At 44.0% G+C, this 22536-nt stretch overlaps 1 protein-coding gene across 1 annotated transcript in view; it reads right to left on the bottom strand.

The window, feature by feature from the left end:
* Positions 1-22536, bottom strand: part of POLR3F (RNA polymerase III subunit F) — a 52457-nt gene that overhangs the window by 20168 nt on the left and 9753 nt on the right. Inside the window, exons 4-5 of the mRNA XM_032220076.1 lie at positions 17183-17250; positions 10996-11108 (exon numbers count right to left, since the gene is read on the bottom strand). Of these exons, the coding sequence (XP_032075967.1) occupies positions 10996-11108; positions 17183-17250 (181 nt within the window). The remainder of the gene's footprint in view (positions 1-10995; positions 11109-17182; positions 17251-22536) is intronic.

Consider the following 22536-nt stretch of genomic DNA (forward strand, 5'->3'; position numbering starts at 1 on the left):
CACATCCCTTGCCAGAAGCTCTTCATATGGGTAATGCATATGAATCCAAAGTTCTAGGAATCCAAAGTTTTCTTGGTGGCACCAATTCTTAAGATTTCTAAAAAAAAATGTTTCCTCATTGGATGTTGGCCTATCATTGGAAGTATAGATGAAAACATCACTTGTGCTCATAACTCCTTAACTTTCTTGCCTAGTTGCTTGTAATTTCTCGATATTGTTTTCAGATGCGTTGTCGTGTTGTTTATCCCTATGTGAAGGAGGTAATCTGTGGCCTTGATTAATTTAGGAAGGTTCTGAGTCACATCTTTACTCCAAGGAGACAACATACCTCCCTAGGTTCAATGTCTGGTCTAGTGATAGCTGGTTCTCTTCCCCTGAGAATTTTCTATCATCAACACTCACCTTGCTGCCCAAGAAAAGTGAGCTACTTTTCTTCCTTTCACAGGAGCACTTGATGATGCCTCTTTTCTAGGAACGCTTGATACCTCTTTTCTAGGTAGCTGCATGTTTTCTTCCAGGGGAGGCAATAATATCGATTACTTAGCTCCAAAAGAGTTAGACTAGACAGAAGGGGCAGAAGAGAGCTGTGGTTAGAATGCAGTACTGCAGACTACTTCTGCCGACTGCCAGCTGCCAGAGTTCAGCAGTTCGATTCTTACCGGCTCAAGGTTGACTCAAACTTTCATCTTTCTGAGGTCGGTAAAATGAGGACCCCATATTACAGAATATGCTGATTCTGTAAACCATTTAGAGAGGGCTGTAAAGCACTGAAGCGGTATATATGCCTAAATGCTATTGTTATTGTATTCTTCTGGGTGACATGTTTCCATCAGTTTTCCTCTAAAGGTTCATATACAGGGTCATTTTTTTCAGACACTGTTTATTCCTTATTATGTTCAATTTGGATATAGCCTTCTTGCTTAAGTTGGAGTTCTGTAAGTTGAATTCCAGAGTGGCTAGATTTGCCTCTAGACCAGGGGTGTCAAACTCAAGGCCAGAGGGCCGGATGAGACTGGATCCAGTCCACGTGGCCATCCTGGAAAATGTAAGGGTCTAGCCCATATCACTTCAACCCAGCCCATGCCATCCTGGTTTGGGCACACAGGGCCAGTTCTCCGTCGCTGCATGCAGGACAACTAAAGTAGTCTGTGGGACTATGGTAAAAAACATTGTTCAGAGATCTTTTTTTTGGGGGGGGGGGGGGGTGAGAAGTTGGAAAGTCTGAACAATTTCTTCACCGTAGTCCTACAGACTACTTTAGTTGCCCTGCATGCAGCGACGCCAAACAGAGCTGGGAAGCAGATTAGTGAAGGGATGTGGCTGCCCTGGAGGGGTGGGGTGTGTGTGTGTGAGGGTTTGGCATGGATGGCCTGGCTGAAGGGCCCTAAGGTAAGCTGGGATGGAGCAGGGTGGGAAAGGCAGCTCCGCACCCCCTGCTTTGCTTCATCCTCCGCCACCACCACTGCCTTTCTTCTTTCTTTGCCACTTCTTCTTCTTGCTCGCCACCATAACAAAGCTGGAATGCACTGGTGCTGTGGCCACAAAGCGAGATGGAGGATGAAACAAAGCAGGGGGGGGGGGCGGACCTGCCCACCCCACCCCACCCTGACTTACCTGAGTGCCTTGCCAGCCAAGCACTGAAACACCGCAACTACCACAAGGGAGCTCTCCAGTCTGTGTGTGTGAGAGGGGGGGAGGGGGAGAGGAGAGAGGGAGGGAGGGACAGAGTGAACACAATCCATGCTTCAGCTGGGGACCAGAGCAGCTGGCAGTGGCAGGGTGGCAGGAGCCATCTGAATAGCCATGATTACCCCCTCTCCAACCAGCCAGTCCCACCTGACTTACTCTCTGGGTCTCACCATTCTTCTCATCTTCCCCACTCAAGCTGTGGCGGGCTCTGCGGGAGAACAGGGCCTTTCACGGCATGGTGAGCACCAGCTTCAGTTGGGGCATTCAAACTGCTGGTGCAGCAACCACCTGAGCAGCCACGATGCCCCTCCCCAGCCAGCCAGCACTGCCTGACCTGCTCCCTGCTTGGCCAGCTGGCTGGCGCAAAGCCTTGCTGTTCGTCTCCTCTTCTACACTGAAGTGGTGGCAGGCTCCGCAGAACAGGGAGTGAGAAGCATGAGGCATCTTAGTGGTTTCTTATCTTATTCTTGAATTGTGAGCTCTTAGGAAAGTATTCCCTCCTTGTGTGTGGCAAACAGCGATTTCCAGTGAGAAAAAATATTTTCTTTTGCTATATTTCCAGTCTGAATTAGACCATGGCAGGGTCCCTATAGGAGAGCCCTTTTAAGGATTATGTATATAAAAAAGCAACTAACTTACCTGTGTTCTTAAACACAAAAGCTGTTGCAGATAAAAACAGAGGCAGTCTGATCAACTATCAGAGCCATATTATGACAGTTTTGCTGTACTGTTGTCTGTGGACACCCCCACAAAATGTAAACATGGGATAAACTGAGCCTGGTTTGTTCTCTGTCTTTTAAATGGCCACAAACTACTAGCAAAAGTAGCATTTGATCACAAGACGAGGAGACATCGAGGAATTTCTCCTTTTGCATTGAGCATCAAAAAAAGGACAGGAAAGACAAAGAAAAAGAAGAAAAGAGGGGAAGGAAGAAGAAAGAAAGGAGAATGAAAAGGAAAGGAAAGGAAAGGGAAGGGAAGGGAAGGGAAGGGAAGGGAGGAAGGAAGGAAGGAAGGAAGGAAGGAAGGAAGGAAGGAAGGAAGGAAGGAAGGAAGGAAGGAAGGAAGGAAGGGAGATTATAATGGGAGAGAGTGAGGGTCTGAGGTAAATCCTGCCTTAGCACTTGGCCACCAGCAGCCCTGCCTCCTTTTGCCATCCACCTGTCCCCACTTCTTGACCTCTCCTAGTGATCTCCCTTTCTATCACTGAGGATGCTTTGGTCGCAAGGAGAGGGAGTGACCCACACACTTTGCCCTCCTGCACACACCATAAGCAACCTGGCCAAGGAGAACAAGCACAGCAGCAATGGGAACTGGCCATGCCCCGGCCAAGTCCGTCCCCCCCCAAAGTCAACCATAATCCTGATGTGATCCTCAACGTAATTGAATTTGACACCCCTGCTCTAGACCCTTTATTTTTTCTTCCAGTAATTTATTTCGTTTACATTTACTCAGTGGTGGGTTCCGGCAGCTGCTACTGCTGGTTCACTCAGAAATGCGCCACGCACGCATGTGCAGTACAGGGGAAATTGATCTGTGCATATGCAGAAACCAAAAACAAGATGGTGGCACCTATGGTGCCACTAGGAGAACCAGTTTGGGGGTGTGGCAGGCCTGGGTTGCTGCTGGTTCCAGCAACCCAGGCTGCCAAGCTACTACTGGTTCGGATGAACCAGTCTGAACCCACCACTGCATTTACTACATATGTAATTTGGGTCTTCTATGGGCATAAGCACATAGATGGAACATATTTTACAAGTCACAACAGTGTCAGTCTCTTTTTTCATGACTACGTTTCTTTTTGCTAGTTTAAAGATTAAAATTTAACCACAAATAAAAATTCTAATTTAAAATTTTAAAATTCTAAAAGTTCACTTAAACATATAAAAAATATATAAAAGTATGTCCTTTGATATGCACGTCTTTTTGCAGGAAAATCTGGCTCCCCCTCCCCCCCTCCAAGCACTAGGATATGATATGGTGATTCCATGTCGGAAGCTTGACTTGGCATCAGGTTTTTGTTTTTAATTTGATTTGATTTGATTGATTTTATTAATATTTGTAGGCCGCCCTTTTCCCTGAGGGGACTCAGGGCGGCTCACATAAAATCGGGAAGGGGAATACAGACATTAAGATAAGACATATAATAAAATAGTAGACAACATACATTCATCATTCGGGAGGGGAACTATCCTTGTCCCCAGGCCTGACGGGCGAGCCAGTTCTTCAAGGCTGTGCGGAAGGCCTGGACGGTGGCGAGGGTGCGAATCTCTACGGGGAGCTCGTTCCAAAGGGTCGGGGCTACTACTGAGAAGGCCCTAATGCGTTAGGTTTTTGAAGTTGTAATATGGGTTTTATGTTGTTTTAATTTTGAATAAATAAACCAAGCAACAAATAAATAAATCCATAATGTAAAGGGACTAGTGGGACAAATTAATGGAGAAGAGGTGAGATATCAGCCAGAACTATGATTATGATTTGGCAGTATTCATATTGCTAACAATAGGAGATGGGACAGGACAGGATAGGACACCTTCAAATCTTCAATTTGCCAACAGTGAATCATAGAGGAAATATCAAGATATCTCAAACCCACTAACTTAAAGAATATATACAAAATCCTGGACCCATTATTCTCATGTAATTAAAATGTCAAAGACTATCACAGTAGTTGTATTCACAAACTTGTGGCTCAGGGCAGTGTCACTGCGGAAAGCATGGTCACATGATTCTGATTTCCAATTATTTTCCAATTATATTTTCCAAAAACACATGGGTTGTGGGATGCAAGAGAAGACGGTAAATATTTCCATCCTGTTTCCCACCTCACTCTGGTCCCTGTGCCCAATTGGCTGGTGATGAAGCCTGACAGGCAAACAGTGGCTGTTTTGGATCACTTATCCTATCTGATCTTGACAAATATAAATCATTGGGCCCTGATTAGTTCCATCCCAGAGTTCTGAAGCAGCTGGCAGATGTTATCTCAGAACCATTGTATCATATCTTTCAAAAATTCTGGAGCACTGGGGAACTACCTAAGGATTGAAAAAGATCTGGTGTGGTTCGATCTTCAAAGAAAGGTGGGGAAACAGACCGAGGAAATGACAGACCAATCAGCCTAACATCAATATCTGGGAAAATATTGGCAAAGATAATAAAAAAAACAGATCTGTGAACATCTAGAAATAAAGTTATAACTAAAAGACAGCATGGCTTTGTTAAAAACAGATCATGTCAAACCAATCTTATTTCATTCTTTAACAAAGTGACTAAATTAGTAGACCAGCAAAATGCTGTGGACATAGTATACTTAGACTTCAGCAAGACATTCAACAAAGTAGACCACAATCAACTTCTTGGTAAGCTAGAAAAATATGGGATAGACAGCATCACCATCAGATGGATTTGTAACTGGCTGACAAACTATACTCAAAGCGTTGTCCTTAATGATACATCATCTAGATGGAAAAAATTAAGCAGTGGGGTGCCACAGGGTTCCGTCTTAGGCCCAGTACTCTTCAATATCTTCATAAATGACTTAGAAGAGGGAATAGAAGGGAAACTCATCAAATTTTCAGATGATACTAAACTGGCAGGAATAGACAGACCCCAGAAGACAAGCTCAGGATCCAAAATGATCTTGACAGATTTGAACAATGGGCCCTATCCGACAATATGAAATTTAATGTGGAGAAAAGCAAGGTTTTATATTTAGGCAGGAAAAACCAAATGTACAGATTAAGTGAAACCTAGCTAAAAAACAGTAACTGTGAGAGGGACGTTGGGAGTCCTAGCGGACAATGACTTTAATATGAGCCAGCAGAGACAGCAGCCAAAAAAGGTAATATAATCCTTGGTTGTATAAACAGAGGCATAGAATCAAGATCACATGAAGTACTAGTACTGCTTTATAAAGTCTTAGGAAGACTACACTTGGAATACTGCATCCAGTTTTGCTCACCACATTACAAAAATGATAGCCTGGAGACTAAAACATATGAAGAACTGTTGCAGGATTAGGGTTTGGCTAGTTCAGATCAAAGGAGGACTAGGAGTGACATGATAGCAGTATTCCAGTATTTGACAGGTTGCCACAAAGAGGAGGGGGTCAACTTATTTACCAAAGCACCTGTAGGCAGGACAAGAAATAATGGGTGTAAACTAATCAAAGAGGGAAGCAATATGGAACTAAGGATAAACTTCCTGAGGACAATTAACCTGTGGAATCGTGGCACAACAAAACCGCGCTCGTCAAAATAGCGGTGATAAAACCGTGTCGCTAAAGCCGCGATGTCATCACCGCGCGTCATCACCGCCGCGACAACAGCGCGGCGACAGAATGGCGCTTTAAAACAGCACGGCGGCAGAAAGCTGATTTAAATTAAGGTAAGGGTTAGGATTAGGTTTAGGGGTTTGCTTTAGGGTTAGGTTTAGGGTTAGGTTTAGGGCGCTGAGTGCTTCGGAAGGCGCGGATTTGCCCTCCGCCCTTATGTCAGTGTGGTAAGGTCGCATTTGCTTTAGCGATTCGGATGGCGCGGATTAGCACTTGCGCTTATGTCTCCGCGGATAAGGGCTTCGCAGTATTGTGGTGGAACCCTGTGAAATAGCTTGCCATCAGAAGTTGTAGGTACTTCATCACTGGAGGTTTTTAAGAAGAGACTGACCATTGTCTTACCTGAAGGGTCGTTTTCAAGGTGATGCGAAGGAGAGTCCAAGCAAGGGTTAAATACAGCCAATCTGCCCAGAACTGAATTGAAACTTTAAGCCACGCCTCTGGTGCTGACTATCTTCAGATTTTTTCAATGAAGGCGTGGAACTGTTGCATGCCGAGAAGTTCCACAATAAGTCCAAAAACCATATCCAAAATAAGCACAAATCTAACTGGAACTGCAGAAGTCTGCACTGAAAACAGCGGAACCAGACCCCAGGGTGGGGTTGGACTATCCTTTGCAGTGCCCTGAAAACACCCCTTCAGGTAAGACAATGGTCATTTTCCAGGGCGCTGCTCTGGAGAGTCCAAGCAAGGGACATACCCAAGCTAAATGCCACTAGGGCGGGAAGCAGTCGCATTTAGGGCTCTCTGCTGGTATGAATGCCCTGAAGAACTTGTCTCCCAAAAGTCCCTTCCACCGAGGCAAACTTGTCCAACTTATAATTCTGAACAAACGAAGATAATGAAGTCCAAGTGGCCGCCCTGCAACTCTCCTCGATCGGCACCCAGGCTGCTGTGGTGGCGGCACTCCTAGTAGAATGTGCCGTGATGTGGCTAGGCACAGGTTTGAACTGCAGAACGTGAGTGAGGGTAATGCAGGCCCTCAACCACCATCCGATAGTAGAGAAGGAAATCTTCCGGCTTGGGAGGCCGGTTGGAAAAAAACGAAGAGCGATTCAGAATGACAAAACACATCTGTGCGCTTGACATATCTGCGGAGCGTCCTGCGGACATCAAGCATGTGCCAACGCTTCTCCCTCGGGTGCCTGAGATACGGGCAAAAATCCAGGAGAATGACCTCCTGGGTCCAGTGAAACCAGGAATTGATCTTGGGGATGAACGTTGGGTCCAGCTGAACGTTCGAACACAAGTCCTCCCAAACCTAAAGGGCTGCTAGCTCCGAGATATGCCACGCAGAAATGATGGCGATCAAAAAGGCGGTCTTATAGGTCAAATGCTTAAAGCTGGCTGACCAAAGTGGTTCAAATGGAGGACCAATCAGGGCACGGACAACAACATTGAGGTCCCATATGGGATATCTGTGCACCACTGGGGGCCTCAGATTGGTTGCACCCCTCAGAAAGCTATGGATAGTAGAATGATGCACAAGAGAAGAGTGTTCGTCAGGCACAAGTATTGTGGAAATTGCGGCCACCTGACGTCGTAGAGTGTTGGGCGCTAGTCCCTTGTCCATCTTGCAAGAAGTCCAGGATGACGGGAATCATGGCCGAAGTCGCAGATACCTCGTGAGAGGTGCATCAGGCGGCGAATGACCTCCAGGTGGCGTCGTAGATCTGGGTCATGGAGGGCACCTGGATGCCTGGATGGTGTAGATGACCTTGGTCGAGAGGCTACCCCTGCTCAGGAAATCCCTCTCAAGTGTCAGACGGCCAGAGAAGGGTGGCCCTTGAAAGGAAGGATGCAGAGGCGGACATTTTGATTGCCCAAGCCGCTGCCTGGTGCGTTTTATGGCAGGCGTCCTCTGTTTTCTTGTCCTCTACCTTGAGTCCCTCCAGTAAATCGGTGGGGGAGTACAGAGGATGAGGTAAGGGCTGCCACAGGAGGATCAATGGGAGGTAATTTAAGCAAGTCCTCCAGACTGGCATCTACTGTGTACAACCTCTTATCATTGCTACTGGGAGTAGCAAGGGGGGCTGGTTGTGCCCATTGCTTTTGAATCACATTCAGAAAGAGCTTGGGGACTGGCACTATCTCTTGGGCCGACACAGCCTCTTCAAAAAGGTCCCCAGATAGGTCATCTGGATCGTTAGTCGCCTGATCTGGGGGAGTAGACCCCAAGCGGGTCGAAACCTTTGTCTTATTCAAGATAGTTTTGAAGTTGGCTAGCTTAAATAAACCCGAAAAGACAGGCTTTTCGGATGCAACCCCCTCGTCCCCAGAAAACTCAGGTTCCTGCCTAGATAGGATGTCCTCTTCCTCCCAGTCAGAATCCTCGCTGGCCAGAGAAGAATGTGGTGACTGAGAAGGCTGGGTGAAGGATGCTTCTCTAGGAGCATCTTGGGGCTGGAGATGTTAGGTCTTGTGCGGGTGCTTGCCCCGCTGCAGCATGCCCACCTCTATGCCCTGGGATATAGCCCTGTTAATGACCTCCGGCATCTCTGCTGAAAGGTTCGGGCCTTGGTCCTCAATGGGTCGAACCCCTGGAATGTGTTGGGGGGGGTGGCTGCTGGGGCGCCAAGGGGCCCATGGGAACAGGCCCTTCCTCCAGGTCTGAAGGACAGGTGAAGAGATCGGCCTGGTCAACCATTGATGGACCTGGAGAAGCTGCCATGGCAAGGGAAGCAGTGGGAGAAAACTCCTGACTCTCCTCATCACTATCGGAGATGGGCTGTCTCTGATCTGGTTGAACCCCCATGGAGGGCTCCACTGGAAACGATTGGGAGGTTTGGACCTGCTGCTGAGCTTTGGAAAAGTGCTTCACTAAGGCCTTCTGGTGACGGATGGCATCTTATCCGGGCCTGATCCATGTTTGGGTCCAGGCCTAGAATAGGGTTTGCTGCCCGATGGCTTCCCAGGCAGCCCTGCGAGCTTGCCTGGAGAAAGCTCTGGAAGAGGGCCCAAGCTGCTCTGAATTCTCAGGGATCTGATCTGCCATGGCTGAAAGGTTGGGGTCTAACTGAAACAGGCAGGGACTACCTCCACTCACCACCTTCACCATTGCAGACCTCGGACCAAAGCACTCAGAAGAAAGACACAGAAGGTCATTGAGATCAGATCCAGCCGAACAGGAATGCGGTGTGAGCATTAGCAGCTCCCAGCACCTTGCAGGTCAGGTAAGGGGCGACCTAAGCAAGCCACGATCCTTTGCCGCACCAATCTGATGGTTTTACTAGTTTAGGAGCCAAATCGCCAGTCAAACCGGACAAAGAGCCTCCATGCAGCTAACTGCAACGAGTCAGGTGACCAGGCAGCTGCGGCAATGTGCTCAGAATCGAAACTGGCAAAAAGAAAATGGCAGACGGAACTTCCTTTTTCCAAAAATGGCCACCGTGCCAGTCATGCAATCCAAAATGGCTGCCGGAATTAGATAGGAGCCCTGAAGAACTGCACCAAATGCCGGCTTCTGCAAAGCGCGGACAGCAGCAATGGAATCTTCAGTGGGGGTCCCCACCGCAGCAGGGGTGCTGCAACAGCGCTGGCATCAGCACTCTGACCCACGCGCCTCCCACGACAGCTGCCTGTAACCCTATGGGGCCCTAGCGAACCCTGGACACCAGGAGGACCAAAAGGTGAGCAAATAGCCAAATTGAAAAGAAAGGAATTTTCCCTCACCAAGCCTGCTCGTAATGAACACAATTAACTCTAGAAGAGTCCAAGCAATCTATAGAATTGGAGAGAAACTCGAAAGCGCATCCACTGGTCTAGCTGAATTGAAAAAAAACTGAAGCTAGTCAGCACCAGAGGCTTAAAGTTTCAATTCAGTTCTGGGCAGATTGGCTGTATTTAACCTTTGCTTGGACTCTCCAGAGTAGAGCCCTAGAAAATGGACAGTCTCTTGTCTGAAATGGTATAGGGCTGTGATGGTGAACCTATGGCACGCGGAACCCTCTCTGGTGGGACGTGTGCCGTCGCCCCAGGTCAGATTTCCGTGGCATTTCTTTCATGATCTTCTGTTCCCCTGCAAATGACGAAACAGAAGCTCACGAAAGAAAAAGATCTTACCTTTTGTGCGCTGCTGGTGTTGGGATGCCCCACCTCCTTCCAGCCAACTGATCTTCAGATCTCTGCTGTGCATGCATAAATGTCCGCACATGTTCATGCACATCAATGCATGCATATGTTCACGCATGTCAGCAATGCGTATGTTTATGCATGTCAGTGCATGCGTACTCAAGTGTCTAAAAGGTTCGCCACCACTGGTATAGGGTCTCCTGCTTGAGCAGGGGGTTGAACGAGAAGATGCCCAAAGGCCCTTCCAGCTCTATTCTGATTCTGATTGAATGAGGCCAAAACTTGAAATCTTTTAATTGGCAGTGGGCAGAGAGGGAAGAACAAGGGAATGATTTGGATATCTGATGGCAAGGCATAGCGAACTGGAGAATACCAGTAGCCAATAGGTGAGTCCTCTTCCTCCCTGGGACACGGTGGGATGGAAAGCGAGATTGCAGTTCCCCTCCTGATCTTCATATTTTGCCCACTCTCCACAGCAAAGTGGCAAACAATTTCATTGGTCAATCAAAGAGGAAGAAATGACTTTATGAGGGCCCTGATGTGGGTTGCAAGGGGAGTTAAAAGAATGCCAAGCTATATTATATGTGAAAACAAATGTGACCCAACAGAGTTGCCTAGTGCATCTTAAATGGCTTTCTAAAACAGTTGTAATACATTTTATGAAATTATCAAAAAGCATGTCCCAAATTACCCCAAATCATAAGAAAAGCCAATAATTTCATGAGAGATACAATTTATAAAAAGTGTGTAATGTTTATAAAAAGTTTATAAAAAGAACAATTTGTGTTGGAAGGTTATTGCAAATGTAAAAATACTGCAAATATTACAATATTGAAAAATAAGTGCTGTTCAAAAGAAACGTGAAGATCACTGAGATAGTTGAAAATTATAGATGTACTCACTGCTACAGACTTTACAGCTTTAATGAGTTTCTTGCTTTCCAAATTCTTCAGGATCTTGTTGATCTCTGTTAATGGAAGATTGCTTTTATATCTGATGTCTCTGCTCCAAATACCTGATTTTTAAAAAAGAAAGATGAAAATGATCTGAGTAACATATCATATATTTGCTTACATTGTAGATGGTGGCTATTCCTTCCCAAACCTTTTATTTTCCTCTACTGAATAATTAAATGTTACATGCATGCATGCATGCATGCATTCCTCAAGTTAAGGCAGGTCTTACAACCCAGTCCCAAAATTATGACTGTTGCAGCACTCTTACGGCCATTTGTTCTTATGACCAACTGCCGATATTCTGCAGCAGCGCCCACCCACCCCCACCTATTCCTACTCCATCGAGTCCTCACAGTTTCCCACTCCTCACCACCAATCATTCACTTTTCCAAGATCTTCACAGCTCAAGTATTTGGGGTACAGGAGGAGGACAGAATGTTTCATTGCTGGGCCATATGGTAAAGTTCCAGAAGTGGCCATTGTTTTCTGAGATGCTGGCTAAGCCCTAGCCTTCCTTCCAAGGCCTCAAGGAAGGAAGGCACTTGCAGCAGTTGAGGAAGAGAGAAACATACATCCCTTTAAGTTCTCAAAAGCCAACCTAGAAGGAAGGGACATGCTCATGCTCTCAAGAGTTCAACTTGCTCAGATCATAAACTTCTCCAACCCAGTGCATCTTACTCCCAGGGAAACCTGCTTATGAAGCTAGCCCAGCTCCTGTTGCTAGATAATGGTGGCAATTTTTCACTACAACTGAGCTACAGAGAACAACATATGAAACCCTCAGTTGGGAATTTCTGAAATACTACAAGGGGAATACCAGCAGCAACTCATTATGTTTAGCTCATGTAGGAGTCCCTCTCCCTGCAGAATCTGGTCTCTGCTTTAGAAAAGCTACTCATCCAAAAGAAGTCCTTTAAATCTGGATTCTTCATCAAGTGAAGAGAAGCAACTTGGCAACTCACAAAAGCGAAGGCACTGCTTGCACTGAGAGCAGAAAGAAACACTGCTGTCTTTCATTTTGCCCAACGGAGTTTTGGAAAGATGCAACAAGACAAACTGCTAAAACATGAGATGTATCTTTCCCCACCCCTTCATCCTGACAATCAAGGATGCAGACATCTGCAAGAAAGAAAGAAAGCTCAGAGAACACCAAGGAGTCTTCATTTTAACCCTGAACGACAAATATTCTCCTCTATCAGTACATTCATTTATGCATAGGGGAGACCAAAGATGGGAAGTCTTTCATTTAATGTGATTCACTTAACATTCTCTCGACTTTCAAATGTAATTGGCTCAATTAGAAAATATAGCTATATTCAAAAGGAGCAAAGAAAACTAGTGGGAGACGGGAATGGAAAAGGAAACAACACTGGTAGAAATAAAAATATAGAAAAGATTAGCTAAGCATCACAAAATGATTAAATCTGTAAAGCCAACAATCCTATCCAAGCTGCAACTAATCTTTTTCTAGCATTTTTCCGGTAACATTGTATTGCTAACTAGGGCATACCAAACCTTTGCCAGACCAATTCAACTCAAATACACCTCATCTGCCTGGAATCCACACTATATATCGGACATTAATACGATTGAGTGAATCCAGAGGTACTTCATGAAACGAGTACTCCACTCCTCTACTCACAATAGTATTCCCTATGCAACAAGGCTTGAAATTTTGAGCTTGGACAATCTGGAACTGTGCCACCTGTGGTATGATCTGAGCACAATATACAAAATTGTCTGCTACAACGTCTTGTCAATGACCTCTTCAGCTTCAAGATCAATGTTATATAGGCAAACAATCGATACAAATTCAGTGTCAGGCCTGCAATTATATTCCTTTTAGGATCTTTGGCCTGCCACACTCTCTATTATTTTGCTATGCTGTTTCATTTGTGTAGTAATTGGGAGAGGGAATAATAAGGAGTAGAATTGTAGAATGTGTTGTTGTCATAATAGAACATTCCCTTTTAAAAGCCCAAGGTCATTCTTTGTCTCCGCACCTCTGCACCTGACCAGAACTAGATGGGTGAAAATGCCAGCGTGGCAGAGGAAGATTGGACCATGTGATGGACTTGTGGGTGTGGGGACAGGATCATGAACTTTAAACTGCGTGGGAACTCAGGAAGTTTCAGATTCGGGACTGCCACAGATGTACCAACATGTCTCTCTTATTAAATTGGAAGTTTAAGGAGAGTTCTGCATTGGACTATGATTTATTTCTGGATGATATTTAGAATGCTGACATTATCCCGCATCTATCTAAAAAATAAATCATCAGCTCCATAAACCTCAGAAACGTTTCCTACGATAAAGGAGCCGGATTCTCCCTTCCTGCCGTTTGTTCTTTGCCAGGGAATTCAACGCTTTGCCTGCAAGGATCGTGGGAGAAAAGGGGGATTTTACGGGGAGAAGGGCTCTGGTTCATCTCAATGGGCGGAAAGTAAGAGGGAGGGACCCTTCCTCCCTCCCTTCCATCTACTTTATTGAACTCCGTGGGAGGAAAAGCTCTCCTAGCCCCGCTCTGAAGTGAAGGAGTATATTCTTCCACGCTACGGCAGCCCTGAAGGGCCGGGAGATATTTGGGCAGCTCTCGTTTCAGTTCTACGGGCGAGGAGATGGGGGAATCGGGAAGATATTCCCCTTCCTCCAACCCTTCCCCAGCTTGCGCAGGCTTCCTCCTCCGTTTCTTCCCCCGATCTCAGCAGTTTCCTTCTCCTCCGTTCCTTCCCCCTTCCCCAGCTTGCGCAGGCTTCCTCCTCCGTTTCTTCCCCCGATCTCAGCAGTTTCCTTCTCCTCCGTTCCTTCCCCCTTCCCCAGCTTGCGCAGGCTTCCTCCTCCGTTTCTTCCCCCGATCTCAGCAGTTTCCTTCTCCTCCGTTCCTTCCCCCTTCCCCAGCTTGCGCAGGCTTCCTCCTCCGTTTCTTCCCCCGATCTCAGCAGTTTCCTTCTCCTCCCTTCCTCCTTCCCCAGCTTGCGCAGGCTTCCTCCTCCGTTTCTTCCCCCGATCTCAGCAGTTTCCTTCTCCTCCGTTCCTCCAACCCTTCCCCAGCCCGACCCGCCGAGCCAAGTCTCCCCAGCCCTTTCCAGTCTGGTTGCACGTGCCCCCGATGGAGAACGGGGAGCCGAGGTAAAGCTGCCTCCCAATTCCTCGAACTCCCAAGCTCTCCCTTTACCGTAGTTAATCTGTGTAAAATATTTTCCGTATACCCCGCCCACTTTTATACCCCGCGGGGGTGCTGTGCGTGTAACAACGCATATAACCCGCGGGTTATATGGGTGAAAATACGGTAATTGTTCTGACAGGTAATTTCTCCTTAGTTCTGCATTGATTGTCTCCTGGATTAGGTTCTCTCCTTGATAACACTGCTATCATGTCACCCCCAGTCCTTCTGTCAGGTCCCAAATAAATCCCTATCAGGATGCTGCCATTCTGGCAGAAGGAGGGAGCCAATAACTTGTCACCTGCTTTGGTTTTTCTTTACTTTAAGGGCTAGGGAGGAGAGAGGGATGGGCTTGGGACCACCTGTTTTGTCTCAGCTCTGAAGAAGACAAGAGTGCGGCACCTGATAACAACTTATCACTTTCCCAGCCTAAAGTTCTTAGAGCAACTCAATATCTGGTAATTGGCTCATGTCGGACTGAGCAGGGAGGGGTGGTGGTGTTTGACTGAGTAACTTTTAACCTAACATTTTAGTGTGGGAATATCAGATGCTGCCTACTCTCTTTGCTATCCCTGTCTCCCAATAAAAGTTCTATTTGAAATGCTGCCAGGTTCAAGAGTTCTGCTTTCTTGAGGGTACTGCTGAGGCAAGACCTTACTCATTCTTTTCATTAAACTAGACATACTCAAATCCTACAACCATTCTTCTTATGTTTTAAGCCTCCTAATAATCTTTGTTGCTCTTCTCTGTACTCTTTCTAGAGCAGCAGTGTCAAACTCAAGGCCTGCAGGTCGCATCCAGCCCATAAGGTGGTTAGATCTGGCCTGTGAGGTTTTTTTGGAAACAGTGAAGGACTGGCCTATGGAACCTTGATGCTGATCTGCAATCTGATGGTGGCCATCAAGGCTGGACAATGGCCAGACTGATATCCACAGTGCTGCCTCAGCCCCTGGGTGTGCTCACAGGAGGCAGCAAGCACGCAGAGCCTGGCAACCCTGAGAACTACATTCTGAGCACTTTCCTTTCACCCAGGATGCCAAACCTTGTACGCTTGACGCTTCCTATGCACACATCCAGGGGGTGGGACCAAAGCAGCACCACAGATCTAAGGCTGGCCAGTCTGATGGCAGCCATCAGGTTGCAGATCAGTGTCCTCTCCCCACGTGAGAAAGCCACGCTGCCGATCTCTCCCCTCCCCTCATCCTTTCTTAAGTGCAGAGGAAGGAAGATGGCAAGAAGAGGGAATGAGACCTTTAGGACCATGAGACTTCTACCTGCCAGCCACGACAAGCGATCGCAGAGGCTGGGGGGGGGGGGACATGGCAGGCGAGTGGTGATGGCATGCGGGTTCTGGCATTAGGGGGAGGAGGAAAAGCAGAACTGGCTTCTCAGCATTAGGCATGGAGGCAACAGAGGAGTGGGTGGACAAAAAGGAAAGCTGCTGCGCCACAGGTTTTTTTTTAACCCGCTAAAGGCTTTGGACAGAGGCTTCACATTTTGATCCCTCTCCCATCACTGCCTCTATGTGGGTCTCCACTCACTTCTTCCAGACCCGTGCATGTGTTTGTGTGCGCGCGCATGGGGGAGGGTCTCCAGCTGTGACCACTGGGCTGGCCCGCCAAGAAGCAGGAGCAACAGCAACATGGCAAAAGGGAGAGTGGGAGGAGGCACATAATGTAGATCACTATATGTGGCTGCTCCATCACATATGGCTGGAATGGGCAGGCGGCTGCCCAGCGCATCCAGCAGGCCGGATCATGTACCTCCCCCCTTCGCCTCTGCTTCTGGCTATTGTTGCCACCACAGGTCCAGACAAGGTGAGGCAGGTAGTGGGTGGATGTTGCCAGACACCATCAGCCCACCTACTTTTTTCCCCGTCTATTTTTGCTTGCATTTGGAGAGTAGGTAGCCACTGGTCCTCTCAGCTCCCTTGCCTTAGGGGAACATACTCCACATGCAAGTCAAGGGCAAGATCTGCGAGGGGGCCAAGATGACCAGCAGCAACCTGCTCTCCAGCTGCGAGGAAAAACAGACAGACACACAAAGGATGGTGAGCATACAATGGCCAACAGTTTATAGCAACAGCCGCCCCACCCCATGTTGCCTCGGGAAAGCAGCACCCCCCAGCCCCTTTCATTACCTTACCTCATCCTGTGGGATGATCAAAGTTTTGTGTATTTTACTCCAAATGCATGGATGATAATATCACATAATAATGATATTAACAATAAAACCTTCTTTGTGCTGATGGGCACAATTATGAAGTTGTTTTTTGTTCTTTTTAATGAGCCAATAAACCAACCAAAGACAATCTGGGAACTAAGAGAGGGAACTATCACAAGCATCTCAATCACTTTTTATCTAGACTCCACCCAGTTTTATTCAACAACAACTCTGTAATTGTTCCAAAGAACAAATGCAGGCCTTGCCCACCAAAGTTGATGTTGCAGGAGGACTGGCAAAATCAGGAAGAGAAGTAAAGCAGGGAATTAGTTTGGTATCTCTACACAGGCACAAGAGGACAAAGTTCAATGCCCTTTCCCAAATGCCAATGAACCTTATTTAGTGTGGCTTGGGTGCAAACAACCAGTCTGAGAAATTTCTTATGAGCAACAAAATAGCTAATTGAACTCTTCACGTGGAGATCTAATTGTTTGCACTAGACAGGTTCCCTGCTCTGGAATAGAATAATACCAAATAAACAGCTGCCAAGGCAACTACATAGTCAATACATTTTCTACAAATTAAGAAATGATAGAAATGTTAATTTCTGATATTACTTTTTTTCCTCCTAGTCCTTGATCACATATGTAGGAAAATGAATTTGTCCAGATTTCTTTTTATATCTATTCAGCAATCAATCAATAATTTTCTCATACTTTTGGAATTCCACCATATTCAAGAACAGAATAGCTATTGCACTTCACAAAGAAACAGTAAAGCAAGAGACCCAATAAACCAAACACAGACCTTTATCTCCTGCATCCTCTATAATCTGATATACCAGTTTTTCCTGATTGTCAGATCCCTTCATTTTTCTGCAAGAAAACAGAATTTAAAGTGAACATCTTTTCATTTTTCAAAGATCAAAAAGATTTGATAAATATGGAGAATAGCAGAAGAAAAAACTATAAGTAAAACTATATTAAAAAAGAAAGAAAACTGACTGCCTATCTCAGACCTGAACATTCCAATAAAAATCCTAAGGACTCTACAGAAGTGAAATTGGTGTCTCTTTTCTGGATGAAGGGCAGAATGATCTGACGAAATGAACTCACTTTATGGCTAAAGTTTGGATTCAAAATACCAATGTATAATGGAAAAATGCAAAGGTTTTATATCTGGAAGAAACTGGATTTTATTTTTCAGTCTTGAAAAGATCCTGGCTAAAGATAAAATAAAAATAAAACAATCTACAAACTGATTTTGATCATTGGATAGATGGAGTCTGACACTTAATTAATTTTAAATCAGAATATCAGCTTTTAGCTGGTTCTGAAGAAAGAAATATTGAACAGAGAGAGATCAGTTACCAGCAGTAGCTATGTTAGCAAGGAAGAAACTGAATTGGAAAGTTTTGGTGGAAAGAGATGTCAGAGTGAAGTTCTTCTGAGTCTTTATCCAAGGATATCTTGCAGCACTAATTTCAGTTAAAGGCTGAGTATTTAAAAAATAAAAACCTGTATTAAGTTACAAAATTTTAGCAACAGCAAGCTTATTTTGGTTCCATTGAGTATTTGAGGTAAGAGAAATATAATTAAGTTTAATATAATTTGACTGATATTATTTTGAAAGATATTTCTGTATTAATTCCATTACCCCTCTTCTCCCACTCTCTTTTTATTTTTTAGTACAGCCTAAAGTGTCAATATTCCAAGTAAATGCAATTTTTTACAAGAATTTTTGCACAGAAGCAAACATTAAGGGGATGTGGAAATAGAAATGGCTTCTGTGAAGATCTCCTCTAGGAATGTGTGCTTGATGATTTTAACCCACAAAAATCAAGCCAATAACTATGAGCTTATGAGGCAAAACAGCCTGGCCCTTTGTAAAGAAAAAAAATATACTAAAGGGCAGCCAAAACATTTGCTTTTGGAACTGAGGCACAGCCTTGGGAGATCTGTATTCTCGTCACTAAATTTTGGGAAAGTGAGGGCAACTTTTTTTTCTCACATGAAGCCAGCTCCAGGGTTCCAGCCCCACCTCAGAGCATGGAAAAAGTGACGTTTTAAACGTACTAAAGTTAAGTTGCTACCTTTACTGTTTTTTTCCTCCTTCTTTGTAAAAGGCCAAACTGGAGAGCCTCATGAGGAAGAAGACAATGAAGGTCAGCGATGCAGAGCAGGTAGAGGGTAGCTGGTGTACAAAAGGCTTTGTGGGGAAGGAATTCTGCTTTGTGCCCTTGGAGTCTCCTGGATATTTGGAGTTTCCCTCAGAGTATCTGCTTTTTTTTTTTTTTGAATTTTTTTTATTGTTTTAATTAAACAAAAACACACCAAAAAAAGAATCATCTTTCGTTACATCTTGTAGAAAGCGTATGATTGGTTAGAAATACGTGCGTATCTTCCCTAATCCTTACATATACTTCATTCAGATTGAATTATACATTTTAAATCAAAAAAGAAAATTTATGTATGTACTTTATGTATGTACTATTACTGTACCACAATTCTCATTTAGTTACAATTATTTAAACATGTTTTTATCTAAAATCATTTGTATTTAAAGACACAACCACCTGGCATTCATTTGCAGTTTCAATAAATCTCCAATAACATTACACCTTTATGACATATTCTGAAACAAGTTCAGTTAAGTAAGATATCTAAGCACCACCCCCCCCCATAACACACCTGTATGTATCATTAAATATTATCCATCAACATTTCTTTGTTATTATTGTAGTTAACTAAAGATTATTTACTATTTATCTCACCTCTCCTCTCCACAGGCCCACATGAGATTATACCTTTATAAACAAAAGTTTATTAATAAGATTTATAGGTCTTTTCCCTTAGTCCCAAATTAGTTAATTACATTAACAAAATAAACATTAAAAATCTAAAACAATCTAAGAGATATTAACATTTCTACTTAATAATCACCAAAAGTACACATTAGCATTTCCTTATTTATATCACATCTCCTCTCTTCTGACTCAAATTCTTTATATCTTCATAACAAGATCTAAACAAAAAATTGTAAGATTTGTACATCTTTTCGCCAGATCCCAAATTACAATTTATGGCCCGGTTGTTTATCCTAATTAAGGTTATCATTTCACTATTAGTATCATAGTAAATTATATGTTAATGAATAAACATTCAATGATAATCTAGAGCAGTCTACAAAGTACTAAGATCTCTACTTATTAATCATCAATAATTAGCTAACTTTTTTTTTTCATCAACTAGCATTATTAACCAGTGTCTTTCCAGTAACAAAATGGTCTTTTCTCTCTCGCCAGCTGTTGTGTCAATTCGCTTTTCAGGACCTTTCCAGAGTTTAAGGCTTCTCTCCGCACTTTGTAGCTTAAAAGATCTCTCATGTAGTTTCGTTGCCCTTGAATTGTTATTAACGTAAGCTTAACTTTGGTTGTCAAACTTATTTCTGGATAGATTTGTCTTATTAACTCCATCTTTTTCGCTCTTTTTCTCCTGTATCTTGGAATTTGGAATAAAGCACCAAATTATCAAAATCACTTTTCCAGCTTCCCTTCTTTCCGCCTTCACTCACATTTACTCCATTAATAAGTTCATCTAACGTCTTATCTTTATTTTCTGTATTTTCATTCTCTTCTTTAATTTCTGGGGCTCCAACCCCATCATCTTTTTCTGTGATACCCCACAGTCTGTCCATTTTCTTATCAAATCTCTCAAGTCCTTCTGAGATGTTTGAAGTCCAGCCAAAATATTTTGGATTATCAAGCTTTCTTCATCTGAGTATTGATCCATTTTTCAACATAAAAAGAAATATAAAGAAAAAGAAAAAGAGGAATTTGATAATTGCTGCCACTCTAGCCTGTCAAAATTTTTTGAAGAATATATCTATTTTTATTTTAAATCTTATGCACAAGTTCTTTTGTGGTTTTCAAAGTAGAAGGGTTCTTATCTTTTTCTTTCCTTTTCCTACTCTTGCCAAAATATTTTCCACAAGCACCAGCAGTACACTGTTCGTGTCCTTGAGTCTTTATCAGGTTTTAAAAACAAATTCCAAACCCTTCTATTGCAATGTCAGTGTAGTCAAATAGGAATGAACAAAGGATACATTGTTTTAACAAAAAAAAAACCTTCAGACTTAAGCTTCCAAGTGGCAGATTCAACTATTTTTAATACTTTTTCCTTACGTATCTTTAATATAATTTTATAACAAGTGGAAGTTGTTTATTAAAATAATTTTTTTTTAGTTTAAGGCAAAAAAAATTAAAGTAGTAAAAAGAAATAGAGGAAAAAAGATCAGTCCATTCACTTCAAGTGGAGAAACAGGAAACGATGCAATCACTTCAATCCACCAAACATCGTTACAAGCAAGAGCAAAAAACTTTCTAAGGCAGTCCAATAGGGACTAAATCTGCCGCTTTGTTCTTACTTAAAGGACTAATTTAGCTTTAAAAAGTTTCTCAGGGCAATCTTCTAAAAGTAAAACAAAGAACCTCACCAGATGGAACACTTTCACTTCTTTCTATCCGGAGCCGATTCCGACTATGTCAGCCTGGGGGCTGCCTGTTTGCCGCTGGTTAGAAGTGCTTCCCTTGGGTCAATCAGGGACTTTGCAGTGTCCCTGCGACTAGCAAGGTGTTGTCTTTCCAGTCACCGTCTCTTTGGGATGGTTTAGGTCCTGCCGGACCATCCAGGAACAAAAGCGTCATCGGCGGACTCAGACTGTCGAGTCCGCACGATGTAACATCGCGACGTTGGCTCCTCCTCTCCCAGAGTATCTGCTTTGTGCCTGCTGTGGAAGCTTTTGAGGCATTTTGTTTTCTGGACATGCCATCTTTTTTGCTGTGCTGCTGGCCAGACTGGGGCACCTACAGCTTCTTTCTCTAGCTTCCCTGTGCTCACACCATGTTGCAGCACCCCCAAAACTGGCATGTTGGGATAACCGCCAAATTGCATACTCTCTCTTCCGCACAAAATTGTTCCGTTTAGATTGACCTACACTAGGGTGGAGCTGGCTACTGTCTCTATGTCACAGAGAATGAGTATCAGGTAAGGACCAACACCCATTCTCCTATGATTGTGGAGACAGTAGCCAGACTGAGACATACCAAACGAACGGCTGTCCACTAGGGTGGGGATAATTGATTAAAGGTAATTAAGGCACATGTATTTGTTGTAGCACTCTGCGGCCAAAAGCTGCATCAGCCGACGCATACTTGTCTAATTTGTACCTTGTTTCCCCGAAAATACAACCTGTCCCAAAACTAATGCCTTGCCTAACCCTAACCCTAACCCTTAACCCTAACTTATTTAGTGACATAATAAACTGAAAAATAAATAATAATAAATAAATAAATAATAAAACAAGTCAACAAAACTGATTGATTTGATGAAACAAAATAAACTTTTAGTACTACATTTTACTGTCTGTAATCAATATCTTTATTCCATTTGATGCCACAAATTAAACTTTTACTAGCATTCAAAAGCTTCAATACAAAATAATAGTACATTTTACATTTCACTGTTTCAAAACATTCAAAAACTGCATTTTACATTTTACTGCGGTTAAAATAAACTTTTAACTTTTACTAGCATTCAAAAGCTTCAAAATACCAAAAGCTTCATTTTACATTTTACTGTTTGCGGTTAAAATAATTCAAAAGCTTCACTGTTTCTTCCTTCACGCTTTCGTCATCGTGCTGATATCGACGCGGTAATGTGCGCGTGCTAATGACGATGCATTCTTGTCGGCGCTTATTTGTTGCCGCTATTTTGATGAGTGCAGTTTTGTCGGGCCACGGAGAACCGGAGATATCTTCGGTGGTCTGCGAAGATGGGAATGTGAAGATAAGCTTCGGTTAAGTCTACCGAGGTGAGGAAATTGCCCCTCCTGACTCCCCTCCAGGATGGTGTGGAGGGAGTGCATTTTGAACCTCCGATAAACAATGTGGTGGTTCAATGACTTTAGGTCTAGGATTGCTCTCCAATCCCTGCGGGGGATTGGATAAGAAGCCTTTGGTACCACAAAGAGGCGGGAATAAAACCACTGACCCCTCTAAGACGAAGGAACCGATTGGATGGCCCAAATCTCTAGTAAGTGTTGTGTTGTGACTCAGCAATTCTGCCGAGAATCTTTTCGGGATACAAGATTCAGTATGCAGC

The sequence above is a fragment of the Thamnophis elegans genome, chromosome 6 (genome assembly GCF_009769535.1).
Source record: "Thamnophis elegans isolate rThaEle1 chromosome 6, rThaEle1.pri, whole genome shotgun sequence".
Classification (NCBI taxonomy): domain Eukaryota; kingdom Metazoa; phylum Chordata; class Lepidosauria; order Squamata; family Colubridae; genus Thamnophis; species Thamnophis elegans.